The following is a 25,673-nucleotide window of genomic DNA, read 5'->3' as shown; positions in this document are numbered from 1 at the left end:
ACAATTTAATTAAGAGATGTTCGAGTGGTCCACATAATCCCTGCCCACATCATTAGGGATCATCCTCGATATCGGTCTCTTTCCGCAACATTTGGCTCCCAAAATCGTGTTCCACGTTCCCTCCAGATACGAATCCATTGAGATCCACTCTCCAGACTAAATCGGGGCTAATCTGTGGCCCTCTGTTCGACCACACGGGTGGCATGTTGATGACTTCACTCTAGTTGCTCCCTTCCGTCAGAGGTAGACATACAGCAGGTGTCCAACAATAAAGGTCCCTCTGCCGAAACCTTCTCTACACTCTCTGCCTCGATACAACACGTCCAGTGGATGTTGTGAGGTCAGGTGCAAGTTGACGTGCAGTACTAAGGTGGTACCGTCGTGCCCTTATAGCCAAATAACGATCCTCTCTTCTGAAGTCACACGTAGTTGGCCCTGCCCTGGTCTTCGGGATAGAATTTCGGTCTGTATTCACTGTCGCCACATCGGACAAATAACAGAACAATTCACACCAAGCCATCGCGCCATATCAGTGTGCGACTGTCCTGCTTCCTTTCCTTCTCTGGCCCTCCACCGCAGAGAGTCAGGCAAACATCTTCTCTGTGCCATACTACAACGTTTGTGACTGTGTACACGAGGATTGTGGATGTGGGGCTACCCGGCAAATACTATATCGTTTCATAGGCGCCCTGACATCACCGTTGCCATGGTTGCCCATTGACCGAAATGCTTTCCTCTGTGCAGATCACGATCGTACAGACATCTGGTTGACAGTTTGTACGATTATATCGTGAATTAGACACAGGACGAAGAAACCCGTTTGTTCTTTGAATTTTTGACACCAGGCTATACTACGGCTATTACACCTTTTCTTAGTTCGCTGTTTGCCTTGCTCGACTTCATTCATTCTAATGACTAGTCCGCCTGCTAACAATGCTACTCATAATATAATTGTATTGAAATGAATGTTGACAGGATAAGATGCTGCACCAAGAAGAAATCGATAGATAAACTATGAAATTTGTCACATATTTATGAATTCCTAGCAGAGTTCAATGCACCGTTCTACCCGAAATCGGCAGATGTAAAAGAAATTGTTAGAGTTGCACAGGGCAGTATTACACTGAGATAACAAAAGTCACGGGAATGCAGAACGCACATATACAGATGGCACTGGTATTACGTAGACAAGCTTTCAAAAGATAGTGCACTAGCGCAGCTGTCATTCCTACTCACAAGGGAACCTCCCCATCGCACCCTCCTCAGATTTAGTTATAACTTGGCACAGTGGATAGGCCTTGATAAACTGAACACAGATCAATTGAGAAAACAGGAAGAAGTTGTGTGGAACTGAAAAAATAAGCAAAATATACAAACTGAGTAGTCCATGGGATACATAGGCAACGACAAGGAGAACGTGAGCTCAGGAGCACCGTGGTCCCGTGGTAGCGTGAGCAGCTGCAGAAAGAGAGGTCCTTGGTTCAAGTCTTCCCACGAGTGAAAATTTTACTTTCTTTATTTTTGCATAGTTATTATCTGTCCGTTCGTTCATTGACGTCTCTGTTCACTGTAATAAGTTTAGTGTCTGTGTTTTGCGACCGCATCGCAAAACCGTGCGATTAGTAGACGAAAGGACGTGCCTCTCCAATCGGAACCGAAAACATTTGATCGCAAGGTCATAGGTCAACCGATTCCTCCACAGGAAAACACATATCATATATTCTATACGACACTGGTGACGGCATGTGCGTCACATGACAGGAATATGTTGTCGACCCACCTAACTTGTACACTTGACGAATGGGTAAAAAGATTCTTCCACCTTGCCCGATTTATGTTTTCTTGTGGATGTGATAATCACTCCCAAGAAAGTGATGAAAACATAAGAGTTTGTCACATAAACTGAAAATAAAAAATTAAAGTTTTTACTTGATGGAAGATTTGAACCAAGGACCTTTCGTTCCGCAGCAACGAGACCACAGCGCTCCTGCGGTCCCAGTGTCCTTGATGTTGCCTATCTTCCCATGAACTACTCAGTTTGTATATTTTGCTTATTTTTTCACAGTTCCACACAACGTATTCCTGTTTTCTCAATTGATCTGTGTTCAGTTTTTCAAGGCCTGTCCACTGTGCCAACTTATAACTAAATCTGAGGGGGGTGCGATGGGGAGGTTCCCTTGTCAGATGACTGATGTGAATAGGTTTATGCAGTGATTATGGCCGCAAGACGGGAATTAACAGACTGAATGCGGAATGGTAGTTGGAGCTAGACACATTGGACATTCCATTTGGGAAACCGTTAGGAAATTCAATATTTCAGTATCCACAGTGCCAGGGCTATGTGGAGAATACCAAATGTCAGGCATTACCGACGGTCTTCACTTAAGTACCGACAGCAGCGGCCTCTTCGTAGAGCTGTCAGTGCTAATAGACAAGCAACACTGCGTGAAATAACCGCAGAAAGCCATGTGGGACGTACGACGAACCTATCCGTTAGGACAGAGCGGCGAAACGTGGCGTTAATGGGCTATGGCAGCAGGTGGCCGACAAGAGTGCCTTCTCTAACAGCACGTCGCTAGTCGTATTTTTGCTGAGCTCGTGACCATATCGGTTGGACCCTAGATGACGGGAAAACCGTTTTCTGCTCAGATGAGTCCCGATTTCAGTTGATAAGATCTGATGGTAGGGTTCGAGAGTGGCGCAGACAACACGAAGCCATGGAACCAAGTTGTGTCAACAACTCACTTTGCAAGCTCGTGGTGGCTCCATAATGGTGTGGGTTGTGTTTAAATGGAATTTAAAGGGTTCTTTGGTCCAACTGAACCGATCATTGATTGGAAATGGTTACGTACGCCTTCTTGGAGACCATTTCCAGCCATTCACGGACTTCATTTTCCCAAAAAACGAGAATTTTTTTATGGGTGACAATACACCATGTCACCGGGCCGCAATTGTCCGCGACTGGTTCCAAGAATATTGTGGACAATTCGAACGAATAATATGGCCGCACAGATCGTCCGTCATGAATCCCATCAAACATTTATGGAGCATAATCGAGAGGCCAGTTCGTGCGCAAAGTGCTGCACCGGCAACACTTTCGCAATTACGGACAGCTATAGAGGCAGAATGGCTCACTACTATTGCAGGGGACTTCCAAATATTTGTTGTGTCCACACCACGTTGAGTTCCTGCAGTACGCTGGGAAAAAGTAGGTCCGACACGATATTAGAAGGTATCCCACGACTTCTGTCACCACAGTGTTCTGTATTCTGTTCAAGATTTAAATCACTGTTCCGGCGACTCAAGTTAGAAGCACATTAAGGCTGCTCGCGGATGGTTCTGCTGCCTGTAGGAACGCAGATCTATATGATGTTGTTGTTGTTGTGGTCTTCAGTCCTGAGACTGGTTTGATGCAGCTCTCCATGCTACTCTATCCTGTGCAAGCTTCTTCATCTCCCAGTACCTACTGCAACTTACATCCTTCTGAATCTGCTTAGTGTATTGATCTCTTGGTCTCCCTCTACGATTTTTACCCTCCACGCTGCCCTCCAATGCTAAATTTGTGATCCCTTGATGCCTCAAAACATGTCCTACCAACCGATCCCTTCTTCTAGTCAAGTTGTGCCACAAACTTCTCTTCTCCCCAATCCTATTCAATACCTCCTCATTAGTTACGTGATCTACTCACCTCATCTTCAGCAGTCTTCTGTAGCACCACATTTCGAAAGCTTCTATTCTCTTCTTGTCCAAACTGGTTATCGTCCAGGTTTCACTTCCATACATGGCTACACTCGATACAAATACTTTCAGAAACGACTTCCTGACACTTAAATCTATACTCGATGTTAACAAATTTCTCTTCTTGAGAAACGCTTTCCTTGCCATTGCCAGTCTACATTTTATATCCTCTCTACTTCGACCATCATCAGTTATTTTACTCCCTAAATAGCAAGACTCCTTTACTACTTTAAGTGTCTCATTTCCTAATCTAATCCCCTCAGCATCACCCGATTTAATTTGACTACATTCCATTATCCTCGTTTTGCTTTTGTTGATGTTCATCTTATATCCTCCTTTCAAGACACTGTCCATTCCGTTCAACTGCTCTTCCAAGTCCTTTGCTGTCTCTGATAGAATTACAATGTCATCGGCGAGCCTCAATGTTTTTACTTCTTCTCCATGAATTTTAATACCTACTTTTCTTTTGTTTCCTTTACTGCTTGCTCAATATACAGATTGAATAACATCGGGGAGAGGCTACAACCCTGTCTCACTCCTTTCCCAACCACTGCTTCCCTTTCATGCCCCTCGACTCTTATAACTGCCATCTGGTTTCTGTACAAATTGTAAATAGCCTTTCGCTCCCTGTATTTTACCCCTGCCACCTTCAGAATTTGAAAGAGAGTATTCGAGTTATCTATGTGATATCGATGTTTAATACAGCGACTGTACAGACATTCAGTGCAAACAAATGGGGCACTGAGAACCATAAGGGACTAAAGCACACCGTCGTCGATTTTGAGACTGTGCATGTATGCACGATCCTGACATCTGCTGATCTTGCAGTGAACCAGCTTTATCAGTGCGGCACCCATATACTGTATGTACGAAACATTTGCGAAAAGCTGCCGCACCGATTTCTTTGATATTCTCTTCCATAAGGACCCAAAGCACAAATTATCATTCTTGTAGGTATGCTAATTAGCTACACTGTGAAGGAAAATTACATACTTTGGCTCTGTTGTGAATGTATTACATATCTAATGAGGATAACAATCATAATAAGCCTTAACTACATTATTAAACTGTAACGATCCATGGTGGGTAATGACATCTACCTGTTACTAGAAAGCTCTGACGATATCCCTGGAGAAAATCCGAAATTTTGCTGGTCGAGTTTGGGTCACAATGCATTTGCGATTATGTTTATTATGGTTCGATGTATTAGCGGCGTTACTTGGTCATGTACCATTCTTTATGCACTAGTATTTAATATACATGCTTATCTTTACCAATAAATACTGGTCACTGCAACTAACTGTGGTGTTTCGGTACTTTTTCTGCATTGTATAAAGGGTTTTTAATTCTGAAGGGGAGGGGACGGGGAAGGGGGGGGCGCATAAAATTCCGGGGACGAAACGAACAAAAGGCTACTTACAACTTGTATAGCAGCCAGACGGTAGTTATAAGAGTCGAGGGTCGTGAAAGGAAAGCAATATTGGGACGGGGCTATGTTATTCAGTTTGTGCATTGAGCAAGCAATAGAGCAAAAAGGAGAAATTTCGAACGATTAAAGTTCAGGGACAAAAATAAAAGCCTTAAGATTTGTGGATGACTTCGTAATTCTGTCAGAGACAGCAAGTGACTTGAATGCGCTGTTGAACTGAGTGAATAGAATCATTAAGTAAGATAATAGGATGAACACAACAAAAGTAAAACAAGAGTAATGGAATGTAGTAGAATTAAATAAGCGATGTTACGAAAATTAGCTTAGGAAATGAGACGCGAAAAGTAGTAAATGAGTTTTAGTATTTAGGTATTTGCCGAAGTAGGCAAGCCGTAAAATGCACTCTGTTAACAGCAAGAAAAGCATTTTTGCAAAAAATGAATTTTTTAACATCTAATGAGAATGTGTGTGACGTGTTGCCTCAACCAGAAGTGAAACATTTACCATAAGCAGTTCAGATAAGAAGAGAATAGAAACTTTTAAACATATTGCTAAGGAAAAATGCCTAAGATTAAATGGTTTGATGGAATAATCAATGAGGAGGCACTGAACAGAAACGGGGAAAAGTAAATGAATGGCACATCTTACTAGAGGAACGATCAGCTGACAGGACCCATCTTGGGGTATCAAGGAATAGTTAACTTGGTAATGGAGGAAATGTGTGCGGGAAGAGGCAGAATGAAACATTGCTGAGACAGACCTAGGCATGAACACTGTAAGGGAGTTCAAATGGATCTAGGTTGCAGCAGTTATACACAGATGAAGAAGTTTGAGGACGATAGACTAGCAGGGAGCGCTACGTCAAACCAGTCTCGGCCGAAGACCGCAAAAACAGCTACATACTTGTTACTGAACTGAACTTTTCTAAAAATCTGAAATCATGACTCAAATACGTTTGATCCTTATTCTGTGGAAAGAGTGCTATAAACGCCACAGTTGAGTTTGTGTGTTTACAAGTGGAGTAACTCTTGTCGTATCGACAGATGCCGCCCGGCGTGATGGAGCACTTCGAAACAGCCACCAGGGACCCCGCCTTCTTCCGGCTACACAAGCACATCGACAACCTGTTCTACGAGCACAAGAACCGCCTGCAGCCCTACAGGCGAGAAGAGGTAAGGCTGCCCCCACTTAGTCGTCAGCTCTCCTCCGCACATCACGGGTTGTTTGTAATCCTTCAAATGATTGGATAAAATTTACAGAAGTGGTAATACGAGAAATTGATATTGCAGTTTTTGGAGTATAACTTGATAACAATTGATTTTCTTCCTTTACCAAGTAAGTGTTTGTAAATTTGTACTGGCTGCGCTTTGTAAACCTGTCGCCCGTGATCCTAAGCATGCAGTCCTGTTTCACAGCCGAGCCTGTAATTACAGTGAGTTCTTCCTTGTTTATTTTGGTTCTCCTTCCCTGTGTTTGTTGATTTAGCTACGTGATCTAAATTTCAACCTTTAACTCTATCAATTCTCCAGCCACCCTCTGCGTAAAATTTATTCGTGTGGTCCACGACAGCATTTCGTACATTGCAAAATATGAAAGATAACACTTCCCCACAACATTCAGGACCTGCTGCCACTCTTTGCTCTTTGCGTTTCAGCTGAACTTCCCAGGCGTGCAAGTGGAAGCGGTCAAGGTGGTGGGCACGTGCAAGGCCAGCGTCCCCAACCTGCTGGTCACCTACTTCGACGAGACTCACGTCGATCTCGGGAACGCTGTGGAGTCCGACTACAAGACGGAAGTCAACATCAAGGTGCGTAAGCTGAGAAGAGCTGCTGCAGATAGTCGCGTCTGTTTGCCCAACAACAGGCCTTTGATTTTCGCATTCTCTTAGACGGTTGAAATGAAAGTGAGCTAAGTTTTCAACAGTGGAGTTATGCAAGCAGAGGAAGGCCCGAACACATGCAGTAACTTACGTACACTAGCTTAAAGTCGACTGATTTTTTTTTGGGATTATCTTGCGCGTTAACGCAAACTATTCTACCCGTTTAGCTTCGACCATTCTGAATATGAATGATATGTACACTGTACTCGTAGATCACCAGAGTCCCATCATAGACCACGGGTCTCCAACCCGCGCCCCGCATGCGGTCCAAGAAGGGAGCGTTTATCAAACGGGCGGTATAAAAAGAAAAATCCCGTTTATATAAAGTTATGAAAGTAATAAAATCTTGTACATGGAAGTTCAAATTAATTTCATCTTGCTTCGTTTAGAGTATAGAGTGTATAGAGTCATAAATTAATAAATTCTAAATTACTTAAATGTATTAATTGTGTATCGGCATTCCCTTTAACGCGTTGCTAATTTCTCCTGCTGATGACGCTTGGACAAAACGATACCTGTGAGATGTGGCTGTAGTGCTCAATGCCAGTAAATGATCATTGTTGAACATCTCTTAAACTTAACTTGCAATTTCCCGCCCGGTTAGCCGTGCGGTCTAACGCACGACATTCCGGATTGCGAAGGAACGCCTGGTCCCCGGCACGAATCCGCCCGGCGGACTAGTGTCGAGGTTGGATGGTTTTTAGGCAGTTTTCCATCTGCCTCGGCGAATGTCGGCCAGTTACCCTTATTCCGCCTCAGCTATACTATGTCGGCGATTGCTGCGCAAACAAGTTCTCCACGTACGTGTACACCACCCCTTACTCTACCACACAAACAGATGGGTTACACTCGTCTGGTGTGAGACGTTCCCTGGGGTATCCACCCGCGGCTGAACCACACAATAACCCTGAAAGAGTGGTTCGGTGTGGGGTGGCAGAGGGCTGAAGTGGACTGCTGTAGTCGTCGTGGACTTGTGGACCACTGCAGCTGCGGCGGGGACGGAGCCTCTCCGTCGTTTCTAGGCCCCCAGTTAACACACAATACAATACAATAACCTGCAATTTCAATTACAGCGCCTCAGAAATGTACTTGGAGAAACAAATTTCGTCTGGTATTTTAAACCGATAAGATTATAGGCAATTATCGAGGCCAGGAAACATTACGTTACACGTGTAAAGCTGTTGTATACACGCACTGTCATCGTATGTTTGACTTAGGGCTGACTGGTTTATGTACCATTTTCTTAATCGTAAGAAGGTATTGACAGTTCTTGTTCCACCACCTTGTTCTGGCTATTTCAGTTTTTATGGCATTCATTAATGCTGTAGATGTGGGCTCAATGTTACATTTTGCCCTATTATTTAATGACCATTTCAGTACCAAGTCCCGAAAATACTCCTGCTGGACATATTAAAAAATATTAAAAAAGTATTCTAGACATCCTAGAAGGAAGCAAATCCATCACTTCCCAGTTTCTGAACTTCATGAAACACGTGGGATTTGCATGGAAAGCTAATGAGACATATCGGTGCACTTTACACCTGAGCTTCATCCAAACAAGTTCCTCAGTACTATGAGTAAGAGCGTATGAAAGCTGTAAGTATGATTTTATGTGTGTACTGTTCTAGTAGTAATACATATAAGCAGACGTGCTTAGTTCAGTTTCATTTCTCTCACTTCTGCAGTGCTTCAACTTAGTATAAAAAGTTCAACTGAGTGGATGTCATCTTGAACGGAGGCCCTACAGATTTCTTTCTCATAGCAGCATCCTCCTGCCCCCTATACGTCCTTAAAAATCACCTGTTTGTGCGCTTCAGAAGGATTTTCCTTCTCCATTACGCAACTGAACCTACGCCTCTAAGCGGAGTAGCAGCTATCATCCTAGTGATGTAACCCTTTTGGATCGCAGGCTGTGGTGAACCGCCTGAACCACGAACCGTTCCGCTACGTCATCACCGTGAGGTCAGAGCGCGAGGTGAATGGTCTGGTGCGCATCTTCCTGGCGCCTAAGCTCAACTGGTTCGGCCAACAGGTGCCGCTCAAAGACCTCCGCTGGAGCACCATCGAGCTCGACAAGTTCCCCGTCAAGTGTGAGTACCTGCTCTGCCTGCCTGCACAGTTACACAGTGGAGTAATTAGTTCAGAACAACCGCGGCGCGTGCCATTGGCCGGTTCCGTCATTAGCGCAGTTTTGTAATAGGAGAAAAAAATTCTTGAAATTTCTCTATTTGTTTGCAGGTTGTTCTATACGTGTGACGCAAATGGTTAGTCATCAAGACTAATTTTTACTAAGTTAACACATTTTCAAGATGCTGCACGTGGCAGATTTTGGTTTTTACAGTGGGTTATAACAGTCCACTCGAATAAAAGTGACTCTATCTGTTGTCAGTTTTTAATATAGGTAGAGTTTTATTCTTGGACTTTCAGTATTTGAGTACCTACTGTTTGATAAATAACCTGTTGATGTTACTCAAATGGTTAGTCATCAAGATAGATTTTTACTGTTTCAACATACTTTGGAAATAAGTACAATTTGTTGATCTAATTATCATTGGTTCAGCAATTCCAGTAACCTACGTCTTCACACTTCGTACTTTTACTGTACGTTAACAGGATAATTTATATTGTGAATGTTTTCTACCTCGTCAGAAAGTTATACAGCGCTGGAAAAGCTTATGGACACGATATGTAATAACTTGGATGAGCCACAGAATTACACGATCTCACCTTATCCTGCCACTAACTTTAAGTGCATGACTGTTGTTGCACCATTTTTATGTTAGGTCTCGTTTTTGTTTTATTCTGCACTATAATTTGCACAATTCCATAATTTATACAGTGTTACGTTTTCAGTCTTTAAATAGTGATCTGGTCAACTTAGACCTTTATGTATGCTTTCCATTATGACTTTTTCTGTGTGTTAGAATGACATGATTGTTATAAAAAAATTAGTGTGCTACATGACGATAGTGGAGATAAGATTTAGCTTTCATTACGTTATTTGTTAGATTTTGTAAATGATTAATGTACGTATCGATATGTCTTCATAGGTATATCTTCAACATAACGAAATCTTTGGGCCGTGATACCAAGTCACTTTGTATTTGTTGTTGTCATCTCATATGACTAGGACGTTTGCCGCACTTGTAAACGCTAAGAATGAGTTTTTCATTTCTTGTTTTACGTGGATTAAAATATTGCGTGTTTTTTGTTTCAGTATTCATGACAAATGAAATGTTTTGAGTGATTTTCGTAAGTATATTATTATGTGATTTCTAGGCACCAATTTGCGTTGTCTTAATGTGGTTCTATAAATTGCAATGTTCTGTTGTTAGGTACCAGATGATGGCTTACGCCAGAAACCGGCATTCCTAACAAAATCCAGTTAATACAGTTCAGTGTCATGAAAAAAAAGGAACGGCAAAAAATGGGAAGTTATAGAGAGTGAACTATGAGGGAAAAGTAGAAGAAGAAGGGAAAAGAAAGGATTGGAGGAAACTAAAAAGGGGGATGAGTAGGTAAACACAGAGCTATTTACAGGAACATCCGAAATTTAAGAAGATAACTCTATGATAACTAAAGGACCTACAGAAAAATGATACATATCAGTAGGTAGAGCATCTCACCAAATATCGATTCGTAATACGACAACGACGTAGCTACACTAGGGCGCAGACATATCATCTCCTACATATTGTCGCATCAAATTATTTCACGCTTACAGAGAGGTAACTCAGTTAATACATTTCCAAAGCAGACTGTTGCGCCTTCTCGAGCAATTCGCATCAGCTACTTCAAAGAACTGAACGCACGTGTTGGCGTTTGCCGTGTCACAAACGGTACTGAGGACATGTAACGTCAGTAGAATACTTGTAAGTATTCTCTATCCATTGAAATGTGCCTCTCTTTTGTACGTCTTGTACTTTACACATAATCTTCTTCTGAAACACTGGAGGTACTTCACGAATAATCCCGTAGAAGGATTTAATGACGAGATTCGGACTGGACTGTGATGAGCAACAGATCTATGGTAAATCCACTTGGCACACAGAACTTCATTTCTTATTATTGGCTACTAGATACAGCTATTTTCGTTATTCGAAGTAAGCGATCACAGCGGAACAGAAAAGAGTGTATTTCGCGTGTATTGTTTCGTGCTAAGACAATAGTCTAAGATAACAATCGTGACACTCTCTCTTGTTTTTGTTACCACAGTGACAGCAGCGCCCCAAGCGGCCAGCAATCAACACTTTTGAATACGACATCGGATAAGTGTGAATACTAACATTTATATTGACTTGCAATATAGTTTTTACAATTGGGAGTGTATGTAGTGGCGTAACAATCGACAGTAACTAAAGAATGACACAACATTTGTCATTATTTAGGTGCCTAAGGACCCTGAGAGATACAAAGCAGTTCATTACAAGACAGTTTAATACTATTCTCTTGTAACTTAGAGACATTTACTAAATTACGTCGTTTTCCTTTAATAACAAAAAATTGATCGTATACACCAGAAGTCTTGACCTTCTGCTGAAAGGCGTCGTATGTCTACCCAAAAAAGCAGAGTTTTGTTCCCTACACTTTCAGCCAAATCACTGAACGTGGAAAGTATGAAACCTATGTGGAATGTAATATCTACGTTATTTAACGTATCAAATAATCCACTACAACTGTAGCTTAAGGGAAAACCAGAGAGCTGTGATAATATATCGTCAAAATCAGTATAACTGCTTCCCAAGGAAACCTATTGCACAGTTGTTGCTGAATCTGAGACACAAACGGAACAAAATCTTCAATACATTTACAAAAATATGCCTGTATTAGAAAGTCGAGTGAAGCGTGGGAATGACCGAATCACTGGATTCCACAAAAAAATTTTAAGTGTCAAAGAAAGTGACTATGATAGCAAGAACAGGCACCAGAAATATACGTTTCTCATGCACGAAATATGTTTATAGCCTCTTGCTTTCAGCGGAATAAGCTACAAGTACCGAGCGAGGTGGTGCAGTGGTTAGACACTGGACTTGCATTCGGGAGGACGACGGTTCAATCCCGCGTCCGGCCACCCTGATTTAGGTTTTCCGTGATTTCCCTAAATCGCTCCAGGCAAATGTCGGGATGGTTCCTTTCAAAGGGCACGGCCGACTTCCTTCCCCATCCTTCCATAATCCGATGAGACCGATGACCTCGCTGTCTGGTCTCCTTCCCCAAACCAACCTAAGCTACAAGTATACACACATTCGAAAGTATTTCCTCATGAATAGGTTCTAGCTCATGTCACTGAATCAGTGTGACTTGGCTGTTTGTACGTGTACTGAAGATACTACATCTCTCTTGGTTATTTAGTTACCCACGATCGCAAAAATGTAACAACTATTTCGTTACTTAAATAGAAAATAATTACAAACAAATATTGTCCTTACGACGCATGTGACTTCTTTCTCACCGTTTGGAGCGCTAATGTCGCTCCAGCAGTCAAACCGTAACAATTTTCGAACCAGATAGTGTCATGACTGTGTTGCACTGTGCTAGGACTCCGCATTGAGCGCCAGTTAATCACTGAAAAAGGAATTGCGTTACTGTCGGAAGCAATAGGACTTGAGACAGTGTACTGTTCCATGTTGTGAACTTGCATTATGAAGAAAGAGTTATTAAGATGAGTGCCTTTTACTTAACTATACCCAATAATTTGAACAACGAATCATTACGTATCACTAAGAACTTGCAATTTTAGAAGATTTGGTTAGTTTGGATTTTGAAATTGAAAGATTGCTGACTTCTTGTTGAAACAGGCAACCAAAGAGTCTCCGACTTAAAATTACTCTTGCCTAAAATATTCAACAATTAACTGAAGCGCGTAAATTGCGATTTTGCTTTATTGGTGCATTCAAATATAGCAAACTAACAAGGAGCGGTAGGTTACGGTGAGTACTAATCAAGAAATGGTCGGAGGTCGGTGGGGGATTGTGCGGGAGGGGGCGGATGGGGACGGTAGCGGACGGCCGGCAACTTTAAGTCTGCCGCAGGCTCCAACTACTTTAGTCACGCCTGTGCATTTGTATAATTAAACCCAGTGGCATCTTCGCGCCATGCAAGCTTTACTTGAGCATGCAGAGAGACCACAAAGCGTTAAAATTCCAAATTCGCTTTTGGAACGATAGCAATTTGAATCTTCAACCTACTTTCGGACGACAGTACTCCATGGATATCACAGTTGAACAAATGGTTTTTAATGACTGGAACATTATAATGGAAGGGAGAATATTTCAGTACTTTCAAAACTGACGAAAACAAAAGAGTGTCACTCAACACACCGTGGTACACTGTGAGAAAACTTCGTTATAAGAATGTAATTTATAGAAAATGATAGGAAAGGAAGGTAGATAGTCGTTGGTAAAGATACAACTATTACAGGTGACGGCGATATTCTCCCTAAAGTAGGTATAACTGAAAGATACGAAAGAAGAGAAAGAATCGGGTGAGTATGAAACCAAGGGCTTATGATCTTCCGTTGTGTTCACTGCGGTTACTTCCTGGGACATAATAACAGGGGAAAAACATTTTTTGCCATTTCTTTCACTAATTACTTACTTTTGCGACCTCGGTTTCGAGTTGTCTCACAGCTGTCTAGCATCAGTGGCAAATATGTTATTCTGTATACCAGCATAAATATGTTGTTGTTGTTGTTGTTGTTGTTGTTGTTGTGGTCTTTAGTCCAGAGACTGGTTTGATGCACCTCTCCATGCTACACCAGTACGTACTGCAGCCTACATCCTTCCACTGTCTATGTTGTTGTTGTGGTCTTCAGTCCTGAGACTGGTTTGATGCAGCTCTCCATGCTACCCTATCCTGTGCAAGTTTCTTCATCTCCGAGTACCTACTGCAACCTACATCCTTCTGAATCTGCTTAGTGTATTCATCTCTTGGTCTCCCTCTACGATTTTTACCCTCCACGCTGCCCTCCAATGCTAAATTTGTGATCCCTTGTTGCCTCAAAACATGTCCTACCAAACGATCCCTTCTTCTAGTCAAGTTGTGCCACAAACTTCTCTTCTCCCCAATCCTATTCAATACCTCCTCATTAGTTACGTGATCTACCCACCTTATCTTCAGCATTCTTCTGTAGCACCACATTTCGAAAGCTTCTATTCTCTTCTGGTCCAAACTATTTATTGTCCACGTTTCACTTCCGTACAACATAGACAAAGCAAATAATTTAAAAATATCCAAGAAATTAACAGTTGATACGAAACATACAAATAATTAAGTCCTAATTAAAACAGATTACTGGAAAATGCATTGGTAGTGGGGCTGAAAAGACAAAATGTGGATTGGCTAATAGGTGGGGTTTGGCAGAATTAGGGAATGGAGACTAACTATAGTCTGTATGATCACCCAGTACCTGTTCTGGATTGTCCTAGTGATGCCTCTTGATCTCCAGTATTTGAAGCAGAGAGGGTTTTTGTCAGTTGTATTTGAAACGGAAATTATGACGCAGTGTTCTACTTGATCTGCCTTTGTGTACTGCCACACAAATGGTTCATCAAAACTACCATTTTAAAGAGGGCTTTTAAATGATATTGCGAACAATCGTGTTCATGAAAATATTGCTGCTGTACTAAATGTTAATATGTTCATCTTTACTTCAATATTTTCAACATTTACATATACCCTCTCCAGTAACCTGCGCAATTCACTTGTCTGTAATGTACTCGGGGACAATAGAACCTTATGTCTCGCTGGCAGCTCATGGCACTGCGGTACTTCACCTCGCTAGCAGTACTCTTTGTGTGTAATGTACTCGCGGACGATGGAAACCTTTTGTCTTGCTGGCAGCTCGTGACACTGCAGTGCTTCACCTCGCTTGCAGTACTCTTTGTCTGTAATGTACTCGCGGACGATGGAAACCTTTTGTCTTGCTGGCAGCTCGTGACACTGCAGTGCTTCACCTCGCTTGCAGTACTCTTTGTCTGTAATGTACTCGCGGACGATGGAAACCTGTCTTGCTGGCAGCTCGTGACACTGCAGTGCTTCACCTCGCTAGCAGTACTCTTTGTGTGTAATGTACTCGCGGACGATGGAAACCTTTTGTCTTGCTGGCAGCTCGTGACACTGCAGTGCTTCACCTCGCTTGCAGTACTCTTTGTCTGTAAATTCAGACAAGGCATTCATATCCTTCTTCTCTTCTTTCTGCTAGTTTTCTACAACTAGTTTTCAAATAATGGTGTGTAAATGCTTGATTGCCACCTTTTGAATCCCTATTCTATGCTTGATTTCCTCGTTGTTTCCACCTCTAGCCAAAATGATTGTCCCTAAATATTTATATGAACGGCTACACTTCACTATAGATCCATCATCCATTACAAGATCCCTTCCTATACCTCCGACAGCCAAGTATTCAATCTTTGTACAATTAATTTTCATGCCCCACTGTTCACAGTCTTCTTTAAGCTTTCTCACCATATTAGAGGTGCTTAATATACATCACAGGCTCAAATGATAGAGAAAACGTGTCCGTTCAGTTGTTGTAACAGTCTAGTCAGCAGAAACGATGTCGTAGGCCAGTCGGGGAGAGATACCCCGCAGACAAGCCTACCAGACAGCGGAAATGAAGTGTGGAACGCAGTGGAAGTGTGATGTACGTGTGTGTGTGTGTGATGTTGCAGTGAGGGTGGGCGAGAACGTGGTGGTCCGCAGCTCTGAAGATTCGTCGGTGACCATCCCAGAACCCCGCAGCTTCCCAGACCTCGTCAAGGACGTGCAAGCCGCCATGCGGGGAGAGCAGGAGTTCGCCCTAGACAAGGTCAGTCCGGCTAGAGAACCTAACTGACCCACAAGTCTCCGACGCGTTCCGCAAAAGCCTAGTGTACGTTTAGACGACAATGGCTGGCTCTGAGCACTATGGGACTTAACTACTGAGCTCATCAGTCCCCTAGAACTTAGACCTACTTAAACCAAACTAACCTAAGGACATCACACACATCCATGTCCGAGGCAGGATTCGAACCTGCGACCGTAGCGGTCTCGCGGTTCCAGACTGCAGCGCCTAAAACCGCACGGCCACTCCGGCCTTAGACGACAATGCTTGCCGGAACTACCAGCTGTGAACTTGTAATTTAATTTCTGTTATACCTACTACATTTCATCCGGCATCAAAATTAAACACGTAAAAGCTATCAAAAGGATGATTTTCATTCATACAGATACGTGATTGTCTAGTAACGTTATTGAGACTGTTATATACAGTTTATTACTAGTTATCTGTGTAGCTTCTTCAGAGACAAAGCGACATAATTCATGGATTGCGCGTTACATAAAAGAAATTTTGTACCTATAATCGACTAGTTCATAATAATCGTGTCGTAAGTTGTGAACAGACCGATTATGTTGGTTACCTACCATGTTGTTTCTAGAGTCGTATCCTACAGCTATCCTTCACTGGCTGGAGCCTCAGATTTTGAAAGGTTTCTCATTGCAGCTATTCGGACACCTAAATAAATGTGAGAGTATAGAGTTCATTTTCACCAGGGTTTCCGCAAATTTTCTGGCCCCAGTTTTAAATGTCTTCGTAATAACTTAACGAGGGCGCCCATAAATACGTCAGTTAGAAAATGGCGTTAGTACTAATAATACCTTATGTTACCACTTGTCTCCGCAGGATTCCAACATTTTCCTTCATTTGATTTACCTATTGAAAAGTGGTGTTCAGTCCCTTATCTCGCAGGGTCTCCGTTTTCCTTATATTTATTAAAAGTTAACAAAACCACCACTGACCTGCATTTAGCTAAGAACACAGTTATCTGGAAAAACGTGAAACTGTTTGCCTACAGTAACAACCAGTCTCTGTTACAGTTCTTCTGTATTACTACTCGAGACAAGGCGACAATAAAGACTGTAAAACGTTGTATATATGTGGGTCACTCCAGAAGAAATGCACACTATTTTTGTAAAAATTGAGTTTTTATTCTGCATGTGTGAAAGTTTTACAGTGTGTAGATACATCCTTCCCGCTTGTTTTCAAACTTAGTTTAACCTGTTCCCGTGAGTGGCGCCGTCAGAGCATGTCTTCAAGATGGCTGCTGCACTTTACGTTCGTCAGAAACAACGTGCTGTCATAGAATTCCTGTGCTGTGACAACGAGACAGGGGGGAAACTCCCACAAGAGGTTGAAAAAGGTGTATGGAAATGCTGCTGTCGATCGCAGTACAGTTAGTCAGTGGGCAAGCAGGTTACGTGATGAAAGCGGGCTCGGCAATATTGAGGATTGTCCTCGCAGCGGCAGGCCTCGTACTGCACACACTCCAGACAATGTGTAGAGTGTTGACGAATTGGTGACTGCTGACAGACGCACCACAGTGAACGAATTGACACGCTACGTTGGGATAGGGGAAGGAAGTGTTTGCAGACTACGGAAAGTGTTGGCGTTAAAAAAGGTTTGTGCCAGGTGGGTTCCCAGGATGTTGACAGTGGCTCACAAAGAAACAAGAAAAACGGTATGCAGCGAACTTTTGGAACAGTACGAGAATGGTGGAGATTAATTTCTTGGAAGAATTGTGACAGGTGATGAAACATGGCTCCATCATTTTTCACCAGAGACGAAGAGGCAATAAATGGAGAAGCATCATGCAAATTCACTCAAGAAAAAAACATTCAAAACCACGCCTTCTGCTGGAAAACTTATGGCTACGGTGTTTTTCGATTCCGAAGGACACTTGCTTATGGACATCATGCCAAGTGGAATCACCATAAATTCTGATGCATATGTGACGACACTGAAGAAACTTCAAGCTCGACTAAGTCGTGTTCGACCAAATCGGCAAAAGCAGCACATTTTGCTGTTGCACGACAATGCACGGCCACATATCAGTCAAAAAACCATGGAAACGATCACAAAACTCGGATGGACAACACTGAAATACCCGCCTTACAGTCCTGACCTGGCTCCATGTGATTATCATCTCTTTGGGAAACTGAGTCTCTTCGTTGAACAAGGTTTGAAGATGATGACTCCCTTGTGCACGCTGCCAAACAGTGGCTCCAACAGGTTGGTCTAGAATTTTACCGTGCGGGTATACACGCGCTGGTTCCAAGATGGCGTAAGGCAGTTGAGAGGGATGGAAATTATGTGGTAATATGAAAATATTGTTCCTAAAAGATGTATCTACACACTGTAAAACTTTCAAACATGTAGAATAAAAGATGGATTTAAAAAAATAGTGTGCATTTCTTTTGGAATGACCCTCGTACTGTGAATGCGTGGTGTCCATACATTCGGACATGGACAGCACGTGGACACGGACGGGGCCTTAGGATAGGTGGCACTAGCTGGGAATGTAGGTCGGCCGAGGGGCGTACCGAGGTAGTCTGCACAATGGAGAGAATGACTGTGTCTGGATGGCGCAGTGGTTAACACACCTTCAAGGAGATCCCGGGTTCGAATCACAGTCCGGCATATATGTTTCGACGCTGACTCCGCGTAAAGGCCCGATGCGGCTGACATCATGAATTCCCTTGTGACACTAATAAATCTAATGTTAATAGTCAAGATCTTCGTTCCGTGATTAAAACACTAATTATGCGCACATATGCGTGAAATACAATTGCTTCGCTTCTCAGTACTACCTAAAATACGAGAGAGGTTCTTTTTTTCTATCCATGTACTTCGCGCATCTTATTACAGAAATTACTGGTATTTCCTAATACCTTATCCTCTCAGAGTTTCAACTGTTGTTCAGGCTTTTCGTCTGAGCTTTTCCTTGTCGTATATGAGTTTGTGCTGTTTCTCTAACGCCCTCAGGGCCAATGTGGCGCAAAAGCATAACCTTCCTCCTTCCTTTTGCTTCAGTAATTCCTATTACTCTGCTTTCTCAGCCAAATTTTCCATTGACGATTTGTTAATTCCAATGAATAAGCTTCCTAATTTGATCGGAAATGAACTGCCCCTTGTCGCCAGTCAGATGAGTAAATAACACAAACTCGTTATTCTGTTGCAGTACCACCGCCACTGTGGGTTCCCACACCGCCTGTTGCTGCCCAAGGGTAAGCAGGAGGGCATGCCCTACCTGCTTTACGTCGCCGTCACCGACTACCAGAAGGACGTGGTGAGTATACATCATAATTAGTCCAACCCACATAGAAAAGCAAGGCAGACACGTATATTAGATACTAGTTACAGATCAACAGATTCATTTGTTGAGAAGTCAGAGATGGAACCAATAAAGGATAAACGGGAATATTGGAAGATCAGGGATCTTGTAGCAGGTGATTGGCCGACACCTCGTAAATGGAGCTGTCATGTGTTCGCTCGTAGTGGAGAGGTACCTTGCCACTAGCAAGTAGTCTAAACATACAGTACAAAAAACTGCGCATAAAAATGAGAGAAAAGCTAGCTACAAGATTGATAAGAAAAGGAATTTTTGTCACGGATGGTTGGGGGAGGAGGAGAGGCAGGGAGAGGGGAGGTCCCGAAAACTTGGGATTTCTTGAGGTGGACTCAGTACGACAGTTCCTGTTCGCGTAGCACAAATACTATGACGTGAGATAAAATATCCGTGTTGATATTTTCACTGTTTATTATCGCAGTGCCTTAAACCATAGAGGGAGCGACCTACAATAATAAGGACTGTATAATCAGATGACACTTGTTATGGATCCCAGAGCTTCAATGGAGTACCACCGTCGTAGCTGATATGATTAAGCAGGTATCTGACAGTTGCTTTACTGGATTCACCGTGTATTGCACTTTAGGGGTACAACATCGGGAACTCGTTACTTGTCTTCAGAAAGGTACGATGTTTTCGTAGATTAAAACAGAGACGTCGAAACTGAATAGCGTTTCAAAATAAGTTGCTCCTGATATAACATGCATGTCCAAGAGGGTCAACAGCTGCAGCAATTAAAACAAATGTGATAAACTTCCTGCAACTTGTTGTTTACCCTGTGTAAGTGGCTAGACAGTTGCTCTGGCGAAAGTTGTAAATACACTCCTGGAAATGGAAAAAAGAACACATTGACACCGGTGTGTCAGACCCACCATACTTGCTCCGGACACTGCGAGAGGGCTGTACAAGCAATGATCACACGCACGGCACAGCGGACACACCAGGAACCGCGGTGTTGGCCGTCGAATGGCGCTAGCTGCGCAGCATTTGTGCACCGCCGCCGTCAGTGTCAGCCAGTTTGCCGTGGCATACGGAGCTCCATCGCAGTCTTTAACACTGGTAGCATGCCGCGACAGCGTGGACGTGAACCGTATGTGCAGTTGACGGACTTTGAGCGAGGGCGTATAGTGGGCATGCGGGAGGCCGGGTGGACGTACCGCCGAATTGCTCAACACGTGGGGCGTGAGGTCTCCACAGTACATCGATGTTGTCGCCAGTGGTCGGCGGAAGGTGCACGTGCCCGTCGACCTGGGACCGGACCGCAGCGACGCACGGATGCACGCCAAGACCGTAGGATCCTACGCAGTGCCGTAGGGGACCGCACCGCCACTTCCCAGCAAATTAGGGACACTGTTGCTCCTGGGGTATCGGCGAGGACCATTCGCAACCGTCTCCATGAAGCTGGGCTACGGTCCCGCACACCGTTAGGCCGTCTTCCGCTCACGCCCCAACATCGTGCAGCCCGCCTCCAGTGGTGTCGCGACAGGCGTGAATGGAGGGACGAATGGAGACGTGTCGTCTTCAGCGATGAGAGTCGCTTCTGCCTTGGTGCCAATGATGGTCGTATGCGTGTTTGGCGCCGTGCAGGTGAGCGCCACAATCAGGACTGCATACGACCGAGGCACACAGGGCCAACACCCGGCATCATGGTGTGGGGAGCGATCTCCTACACTGGCCGTACACCACTGGTGATCGTCGAGGGGACACTGAATAGTGCACGGTACATCCAAACCGTCATCGAACCCATCGTTCTACCATTCCTAGACCGGCAAGGGAACTTGCTGTTCCAACAGGACAATGCACGTCCGCATGTATCCCGTGCCACCCAACGTGCTCTAGAAGGTGTAAGTCAACTACTCTGGCCAGCAAGATCTCCGGATCTGTCCCCCATTGAGCATGTTTGGGACTGGATGAAGCGTCGTCTCACGCGGTCTGCACGTCCAGCACGAACGCTGGTCCAACTGAGGCGCCAGGTGGAAATGGCATGGCAAGCCGTTCCACAGGACTACATCCAGCATCTCTACAATCGTCTCCATGGGAGAATAGCAGCCTGCATTGCTGCGAAAGGTGGATATACACTGTACTAGTGCCGACATTGTGCATGCTCTGTTGCCTGTGTCTATGTGCCTGTGGTTCTGTCAGTGTGATCATGTGATATATCTGACCCGAGGAATGTGTCAATAAAGTTTCCCCTTCCTGGGACAATGAATTCACGGTGTTCTTATTTCAATTTCCAGGAGTGTATGTTTTGATTTACAATCTGCCCACTGGCAGCGAGACAGAATCGAGATTCTGTATCTGGAAGCTAATTGAAAAGAAGCCATTAAAAGCATTATAAGTTCACAGTGCTTTGCGTAAGCTATATCCGCTCTGGGAAAATAGCAGAAAAAATATACTAGGATTTACTTTGTATTTGGTCTATTCTAATTTCTTGTGACAGTGTCTGTCTGGAACATTCACTTAAGAAAAAAGATATCCATTCATAAAGGTTGTCTGCGTGTGGCTAAGACGGGTTATTGATCACAATTAAATGAGAGAATTAATTCAGTTTACCCATAGCAGTTCGATGTCATTATTTCCGCGGAAACCAATTTCCTCGCCATTGTTTACCTGCGTTTGCGCTTCGGGAGTAACAAAAGGCCATGGCTCATAGTTTTCTGTGCGGTCTGCTTCTTTACATTTTAGACGCTGGAGTTGTACAAAAGAGTAATTACGCTTTATTGCAGTAAATACTCATTGTTTGAATGTTTTCAGTCCAGTGTGACACCAATTTAACAAACTAAAGATTTAAAAATGGATACTGTCACTGAATATGTAAAGTCAACAACTTAATGTGCCATTTATGACAGGTCTTTCCACACGACATGACATAAGAGGCTGTGTGTGATAATAGATCGAAAAATATGTTCGCTATCAGAGAAAGAAATGGTAATTAAATAAATTTCAGAAATTAATATTTTTCCTATTCGTGTCATCTTCGAAGCACTTACATCTCCTCTGCCTTCGACCCGGCTTTTACTACGAATGATATAATAAATCAAGAAATATCGGTGATTAAATCTATATTAAGTATATGTACTACATGCAATGAAATAAATTACATCCATGGAACATGAAACTGTGCCGTGTACTGCATATTATTTTTAAAAGACGTAAAGGGCTATTCGTGCTCTTGTCTTTACATAAAGTTATCAGCAGCTGTCATTTCTTTATGATGGCCGCACAGAAAGCATTTTTATTAATTCTTTGCATATCCGTCTCGTTTGTTGTTTTCCGTATACGAGCAGATTGCCGCTATGTACCACTACAATAAACACCAGGTCTTTAAAACCGATGGCCTTATATTCTATTCTGCAGTGTTTTACTTGACTATAATGTCTGAAAGTCGTTATCCAAATCGCGGGACCAATTTTTACGACTATTTTTAAAAGTTTGAGCAACACACTGTGCCTTTTTTCTAAATGTATTTCACTGGCCACGGATTTAATAACTAACAAAGCAAAGGATTACAATCCAATTCAGTTTGTGTTATTCTAACTTCGCCGAAGACTATACTACAAATATTATGAACACCAGCAGGCATTAGTATGACCCGTATTCAAATCCTCTGCATATTTCTCAGGTCTCTGCGATTTCCCTCAAAAGACACTACAGCAAAACTCATCTCTCATCCCTCCCAAGGGATGCACACTGAAATACGACCTGCTTCCGTTACTGAATAATGTTATTTATTGTCAGCCCTTGTTTGTTGTTACTCTGCTACTACCAACTACGTGGACGAGGAAATCATATTATCAAATTTTATGATGAGGGAGAAAATATTGTCGACGAATAACGCTCTGCAGCTGTTCTCTCTCGTTGTTGCTCTGTTATAGCGGCGTAAGTGGCTGATGTAACTGTTCGGTCTGGTTTGGTAATAGGTGAAGTGTTACCAATGGAATTTGGCAGATAAATGAAACACTTGCTGGAATCTTACATCACAACGCAGATGGATTGAGGCGGACACAAATAACGGAAACGGTAGTAGCTATAATAGGAAAAATTATACTATTCCATGAAAAGTAGATCAAGAGAGATGCATGACGGGCTGTTGCTTTAATGTGAAAACACTGGCAACAACAGAAGTGAGAGAAGAGTGAAAGAACGAAACGTGACCGATTGAGAAACGAAAAGAGAACTAAACGTAACTGGGAGGATATAGGAGCATTAGCTTTACTGCTTGAAAGAGATAAACTGACTACTTACGTTAATTTTGAGACAAAATGATACCTAATTGATCGTAGAAAGCACTTCAGCTTCTTCTTAAATGTAACGGGGCAGTGAATACTGTGGCGATGTTTTTTCCAGAGGCGGATTGTTGCAACGAAGAAGCAGTTTGTACATGTTGTTGTTTTACTCGTATGTATGGGTACAGCGGGGTTACAAGATAAACGAGACACTGTGTTGCGATAATAATGAAATGACAGATACTTAATCTCTTATGCAATGTAATGGCGTGCGCGCGAACTCAGGGCCGATAAAGTAGACGTGGTGTATAACAGTCATGTGACTTGTCTCCGGGTGAAATCACCCTAATTGGCCGTATGAAGCACTGATAATTGTTAGAGTTAGTTTTAATCTTCTACAACTTACAATTCTAGCGCTGTGGGATTACATCGCAATAGTGGAAGTTCGGCGGGACGGGTGATTCCAAAAGGATATGGACCACACAGCCTGTGGAAATGTACCCCGAAACTTCTGGCGAAAACGGGGGGTGGGTGGGATGTAGGGGGGGGGGGGGAGAGGGGGGGGGCTAGAGGTAAACGGAAATCTTCCTGCACGGTATTTTCTCCTCAATTGGGGAGCTGATCCAAAGGAACACCCAGTGCTTTTGTGACTTTCTGATACGGTATTGTGATACCGTCGAGAAGAACAGGAGGAAGTTGTTTGTGGACTATTTTTTGAGGAAGTACCAAAATGTCTCTTCGAACTTCTTCGCGTTTAGCTTAAGGCATAGGTTTTGTCTCATTTGACTATTGAAGACAGACCATCATTCATCAGGACAATTGAAATATTTATAACTTCAGGTCTAGTAAGTCCGGAGTTCGTCGGCAAAGGAAATTTACCGGAGGACAGAACTGACGAGATGTAATTGAAATACGTGGAGAACAGTACAGGACGTAAAACTGACCACTCTGGCACTCCTGAGAGAACCTGCTCCGTGGAAGACGTTTCGTTCCCACAAGCAACACGCTACTGTCTTTTTCGAAAGAAGTTTTCAGACCACTTCAGTGCACTGTCTGAAAATTTAATTTTTAATTTTTTTATTAATTTCCTGAACAATATGCCAAAATTGACGGTAGCAAAAGCGTAACAGAAAAGCAGCAGTGTCAATATCATGACTCCCCGACTCTTCATTGCGAATCACATGTCACTAGTTACCTTAATAACCAATTCTCTCCTCTCTCTCCGCCCGAACAGACCTTGGAAGGCCCAACGGTACCGACCGGCCGCCGTGTCATCCTCAGCCCACAGTCGTCACTGGGTACGAATATGGAGGGTCATGTGGTCAGCACACCACTCTCCCGGTCGTATGTCAGTTTACGAGACCGGAGCCGTTACTTCTCAATCAAGTAGGTCCTCGGTTTGCCTCACAAGGGCTGAGTGCACCCCGCTTGCCAACAGCGCTCGGCAGACCGGATGGTCACCCATCCAAGTGCTAGCCCATCCCGACAACGCTTAACACTTTCGGTGATCTGACGAGAACCGGTGTTACCACTGCGGCAAGGCCGTTGGCTTTAATAACTGTTCCGGCTATAGTAATTGTGAATCGTACTTATAAAAGTTATTAACCATGTAGGCATTTCCTAGTCGACAATATATTCCATGGCTTCGGATTTAGGGGATCAGACGCTAATGCCCCATGAAGCTGTTCCTATGAGGATTGAGACAATATGCTAGCGAGGTCCGTGATATCTTGTCCCCACCCTGAAACTCCACAGACTAAGTACATGAACTAACCATTTTTGTCTGCTCTCCAGGTTGACGACAAGGTGACTCCTGATGACATCGAGAGCCTGACCTCCCTCAGCTACTGTGGAGTGCTGGACGGCAAGATACCTGACCGCAGGCCGCTCGGCTTCCCCTTCGACCGCAGAATCGAGTCTGTCGATGAATTTATGACACCCAACTCCAAAGTCATCGAGATCACCATCAAGAACGCCAAGTAGCAAGTTATGCCCACCTGAGAACCAGACATGCCCACCGGACTCGATCAGAACAACACAGTTAACAGCTTCAGCAAGTAGAGCCATCGTGGTGCCTGCAGTCGACGACCAAATCCACCGAAACACATCATAAAGTCGATGAACTGTACAGCATTTGGTGGGCAGACAATAGCTGTCAACGGAGAATCTCATTTGTATTTTATTAACGATACAGTTACACCCAGGCAAGCATAAATGTGCGTGAGTTGTAGATA

General features: G+C 43.4%; 1 protein-coding gene across 1 annotated transcript in view; it reads left to right on the top strand.

Annotated features, from left to right (window-relative positions):
• The window catches only part of LOC126237422 (hemocyanin-like), a 211,524-nt gene extending 186,102 nt beyond the window's left edge, over positions 1–25,422 (top strand). Inside the window, exons 8-13 of the mRNA XM_049947531.1 lie at positions 6,211–6,339; positions 6,822–6,974; positions 8,956–9,136; positions 15,719–15,855; positions 19,046–19,153; positions 25,234–25,422. Of these exons, the coding sequence (XP_049803488.1) occupies positions 6,211–6,339; positions 6,822–6,974; positions 8,956–9,136; positions 15,719–15,855; positions 19,046–19,153; positions 25,234–25,422 (897 nt within the window). The remainder of the gene's footprint in view (positions 1–6,210; positions 6,340–6,821; positions 6,975–8,955; positions 9,137–15,718; positions 15,856–19,045; positions 19,154–25,233) is intronic.
• The last annotated feature ends 251 nt before the right edge of the window (positions 25,423–25,673 follow it).

This window comes from Schistocerca nitens, chromosome 2 (genome assembly GCF_023898315.1).
Source record: "Schistocerca nitens isolate TAMUIC-IGC-003100 chromosome 2, iqSchNite1.1, whole genome shotgun sequence".
Classification (NCBI taxonomy): Eukaryota; Metazoa; Arthropoda; class Insecta; order Orthoptera; family Acrididae; genus Schistocerca; species Schistocerca nitens.
This window is presented reverse-complemented; position numbering and strand designations above follow the sequence as displayed.